Source organism: Centrocercus urophasianus, unplaced genomic scaffold, assembly GCF_019232065.1.
Source record: "Centrocercus urophasianus isolate 14NV4802_14NV808 unplaced genomic scaffold, USGS_Curo_1.0 seq_1033, whole genome shotgun sequence".
In the NCBI taxonomy this organism is placed as follows: domain Eukaryota; kingdom Metazoa; phylum Chordata; class Aves; order Galliformes; family Phasianidae; genus Centrocercus; species Centrocercus urophasianus.
In genome coordinates this window covers 25,746-30,560 of record NW_024884180.1, presented here as the reverse complement: position 1 = coordinate 30,560, position 4,815 = coordinate 25,746, and the positions used below count along the sequence as shown (strand labels likewise).

At 51.7% G+C, this 4,815-nt stretch overlaps 1 protein-coding gene across 1 annotated transcript in view; it reads left to right on the top strand.

Annotated features, from left to right (window-relative positions):
• Positions 1-20: 20 nt before the first annotated feature.
• The window catches only part of ARRDC3 (arrestin domain containing 3), a 13,346-nt gene continuing 8,551 nt past the window's right edge, over positions 21-4,815 (top strand). Inside the window, exons 1-2 of the mRNA XM_042831723.1 lie at positions 21-509; positions 3,183-3,264. Of these exons, the coding sequence (XP_042687657.1) occupies positions 230-509; positions 3,183-3,264 (362 nt within the window). The 5' untranslated portion in view covers positions 21-229. The remainder of the gene's footprint in view (positions 510-3,182; positions 3,265-4,815) is intronic.

Sequence of the window (4,815 nt, the reverse complement as noted above, 5' to 3'; positions counted from 1 at the left end):
CCGCGGCAGGGCCGGGGCCGCCCCAGCCCGCCCGCTCTAGCTCCCCATGCAGGGCCTGTAGGTCGGCTCGGTCGGTGTGCGGCGAGGGTCGCTTTTTGCGTTAGGTTTTTTGTTTTCCCCCCCCCCTTTCCTTTTTTTTTTTTTTTTTTTTTTTCCTTTTTCCGCTTTCTTACAGGCTTTTTGTTTGTTTGTTTGTTTCGTTTTTTTTCCTACGCTTTTGCTATAAATCATGGTGCTGGGGAAGGTGAAGAGTTTGACAATTAGCTTTGACTGTCTCAATGACAGCAATGTCCCCGTCTACTCCAGCGGGGACACGGTCTCAGGAAGGGTCAATTTAGAAGTGACGGGGGAGATCAGAGTGAAATCGCTCAAAATCCACGCGCGCGGGCACGCCAAGGTGCGCTGGACCGAGTCGAGGAACGCCGGCTCCAACACTGCCTACACGCAGAACTACACGGAGGAGGTGGAGTACTTCAACCACAAGGACGTCCTCATCGGCCACGAGAGAGGTGAGCCTGGCGGCGTGGCTCAAGGGATCTCGCGGCTTTTGGGGGTGCTTTTCTGGTTGTGACCGGTTTCGTGTCACCTGCGGGGGCAGCCGGGGCGCCGCGAGGACGAGAGCCATGGGGGGAGGGGGCGGGGGAGCGCCGTGTAGCGCAGCCCGGCGAGGAGCGGAGCCCCGTGTCGGCCGGCCGAGGGCTGCGTTCCGCCGAGCCCGGTCCGCTGACAGGCGGTAACCCTGCGGCCGATGATGCGACGGTTTGCACCGTCGGGCCGCCCTTCCCGCACACACGCTCCACTTTCGCCCCGCTGCCCGCTCCTGCCCTTTCCTGCGCTCCCCCCCGCCGCAGCCCCCTCCCCGGGCCCCGTGTCGCGCTCCCCACGCCCGCATCGCGGCGGTCCGGCGGACTCGGCTCTTGTTTTTGCGAAGTTTCCACCCTTTGTTAGAAGCGGTTCAATCCTGTTTGGGACCGGTCCTGGGCAGAGGGGGGGGGGGGTGCTCTCGCTCGGCGCCGCAGATTGGCTGCGCGCGTCAGGTGGTGGCGATGACTTAATTCCTAGCACAGGAAAATAATGTTAAAACTGGTTATGTAATTCGGGGCCACTCGCTTTTTTTTTTCTCTTCCCCTTTTCTCCTTCAACGTGCTGCATACCTACCGCATTGTGCGGTGCACGGAGGGAGTGCTCCCCTTTTCTTCGGGGATTTTCGATGAGTTTCTCCTCAGGCTGCTTTGCTGTTAGCCGTTTTTTAAAGATCTGTCGATGTTACCGAACTCGGGGCTCGGAACTCGGCTGCGTTTGAACATCGCTATTCCACGCAACCGGCTCTCCCCGAGCTGTTTCTTCACAAACAATTCCCCCGCACCGAAGTTCCTGCGGGTGACCGCAGCCTGCCACCGTGCCCGTGCGTCTCTGCGGCCGCGCGGAGAGCAAAGCCCGGACGATGGCGCGGTGGCCCGGCAGTTCTGAGCGGGCAGTCCCAGGTTCGGGCGATGCCCGGCGCCGCGCGGCCCCGCGGCCGAGTTTCAATGACTGCCTCACGCCTCGCCCCGCAGCTGGCGGCCGAAGCCACGCCCCCTTGCGCCTCCGATTGGCCGGCCGCGGTTTGTTGGCCTGTTGCTAAGGCGATGCCAGCCGCTGATTGGCCGCCACGACGAGGGCGCGGGTCCCTTCGCCCGCAGCCGGCTTGCGGCGGGGGACGAGAGGCCGCGGGTCCGAGCAGCCCCGGGGATAGGGCAGGGCGGCCGCGGGGGGAGTTCGGTGCCTTCCCCACTGTTCGGGCTTCGGTTCCGCCCCCCTCTTCGCTCCTCCCTTCCCCGACCGCCGCCCGAGGGTCCAGCGCTGCGTCTCGGCACGTAGCGGGGCGGCCGGCGGGGCGAGCAGGACGCGGGCGGCTCCTTTCCCCCCCTCCCTCCTCGCCCCCGCCTCCCCTCCTCCTCCGTGGGCGGCGAGCGGAGCTGCCGAGCGACTGCGGCGAGTGTAATGTATACTGTATGTATATGCGCGGCTGGCTGGGATCTGCTCGCGCCGGTTTAGGCCGGTCCTCTCCTGCTCCAGCCGGGCCGCTGATTGACAGCTCAGCACTTGTTTACCACAGCTTCGCCGCGGCCGCCCGGCTCGGCGGGACTGCTGAGCTGGCAGGACAGGGCTGGGGCGGTGTGCGGGGCAAAAGTGTGCGGTAAAACAATAAAACGAGGCGGAAGCCACTCGCAGCCGTCGCATCACTCCCTCGGAGCGCTTTCCTCAGTCTCCTTCAGTCGCGGCGAGCTGGAGGTGCGTTTATGTGAATGCCTCCCTGCCTGTTTTTCGCTATTCTGTTACATTTTAAGCTTTTTTTTTTTTTTTTTTTTCCTCCAAGATTACTTTCACACCCCTGGGTTTACTGAGTATTTCCACGTGCCTGTTTCTTTGCTACACCGTGTCTTTGTAAGACAGTGGGAGCCTAAAATCTCTCTCCTGTCTCTATTGGTGCCTCCAGCTGCTGGCAGCAAGTGGGTGTCCCCAGACCATCGTGATGCCTGTCGCTGTCCCAGCCCTCCTGGGTGGGTAGGAGGTGCTCTCGGCTGTTTTTCTCCCAACTTCAGATTTTGATGGAGTCAGCATTTTTTGTTTGTTTGACGGTAATGATACCCGAATAAACCACAAATCTGTAGCAGTACAAGAGATGTTCCCCTTCCATATATGCTCTTTGGACATCTCTCTTTTGTGATCAATTCCTGGATGCTGGTGCCAGGCAGTGTTTTTTGTTTTTTTTTTTTCAACCCCCCCCCCCCAAAAAAAAAAAAATTACTAAATGTATTCTATGCACCAGACTTGCCTCTGGGTGTAAGATAACTTATTGTTGTTAAAGATGCCTCTATTTCATATTATGTTTCATATGAGAATCATTGTGGGAAATCAGATCAGTTTCCATCACTGATCTTTCTGGCAGGCTTTGGTACAGCAGGGGTGATGGCTGTGACAGTGTTGAGAGGCAGGATTATGAATTAAAGTAAATTTCTGCTTCCAGGTAAACCTGAAAGGTTATACACACCTTTTGTTCAGTATCTCCTGGGACACTGTTTAAGGCACCACAATGAGTTTGCTAATCCCTTTTATTTTGCAGTTTATGTCTATGTGATAACATTTTGCTCTGTAAAATGAGTGCCAGTGAAATAGCATTTTGGGTTTTTGCCTCCTAGATGATGACAACTCTGAGGAAGGCCTTCACACGATCCCTTCAGGAAGGCACGAATATGCATTCAGCTTTGAGCTTCCACAGACGTAAGTGCCTACTTGTACCACGCTAGTGGGGGGCAGTGCGATGCCTGCAGACACGCCTGCTTTGGGTGGAGGGGAAACCTTTTCAATGGTGGCAGGAATTTTGCTGCAGCATGCAGCAGAGGACATCATCTCCTTCAGCTGAAGAGGTTGCTTTCAAACTTCACAAAATGGTAGCAGTGTTTCTGCCCGGTGGCTCACTCACTCTTGACTAAGCTGTACTGACTGGCTATGCCTTTTGATATTTTAACTCCTCCCAGGAGAAGTGAAGTTTAACTGGCTTGAGTCCTGTAGACTGGCTGGAGTAACTTCTAGCTTAACCGATAGAGCCTTGCAGACCAGAAGAACTGGTGATAAGACCTCAGCTTGCTTATCTAGACTCAGTCTGGAACAGAAGTGAGTATTTTAGCTAACAATAAAAGTGGAGATTGTTCCAGATTAAATGGAATGTGTCTTCTCAAGCTGGCCTCTGTACAAAAAGGCTGGATGGAAATAAGCAGATAAATGAGTGGATGAACTGAGAAATATTCCCATCATTCATCTCACTTGTCTCAGAAAGCAGAAGCAAAGTAAGAGGGAGAGCTAAAATACAAATTCCAATAATACAAAATGTAGAGGGGTAGTGACAGTCCAAAAACAGATGAAAAAAGGGAGAGGAAGGAGCCTTTGCTTGTAAAATTCAAGCAGTGAAGTCATTAAAGTTGGATAAATTTGGCAGACTGTTGCATGAAATAGCTAAGTACCTAATACTAAAGCTGGCAAACCATCTGTTTATGTTAGAGGTGCTGGCTTTAATAGAACCTGCAGGTCATAACCACTTCATGGGTCAGTATAAGACGCGAACAGCGCAGAACTTCACGGTAGATAGTTGCTGGTGTGCTGTGTATGTGGAGATCATCAGAGGTAACTTGTCATTCTGTGAAAATTTCTACTACAAAAAGTAAAAATGATAGTTTTTATCTTCCCTTGATTTGGAAGGGATGAAAAAGCAGGATAATATATCAGTGTGAAATATTTCGTATGAAATTGAAGTACCACAACCAGTGATTAGAACAAGTTGTTTAACCTGAGAAAACAGTTATGCAACCAGCTTCTGATAACACTGAAAAAACAATGGGCTGGTATTAAAACCTAAAGGCCTGGAGTTGGGCACCCATTTATCCTTTCTTGTGATTTCCTATCAATGGGACATGTCCAAAGTTAATTAAGAAAAAAAAAATAAAAAAATTGAGCAACAGTAGAAAGAAGGAAAACACTGAGGGGCTTTCTTGATATTGGTTTTGGGGTTTTTTTTGCCCTGCAGAATATGAGACAGGATTGATCACTGAATACAGACTAGAAGTGTTTCAGAAATATAAACAAATGCCATACCTGTAACTGACAAAGAATTGTTTAAGTACTAGAATGGCTCATAGTGCTCCCGGTAGAAAATACAGAATGTTCTCACATTTATTTATTCAAAATGTAAATACAAAAATTTTTGTATTAAAAAAAAAAAAAAAAAAGAGCACTGCTACTTAGAGATAAATGGAATTCTGTGATGTTAAAAGCAAA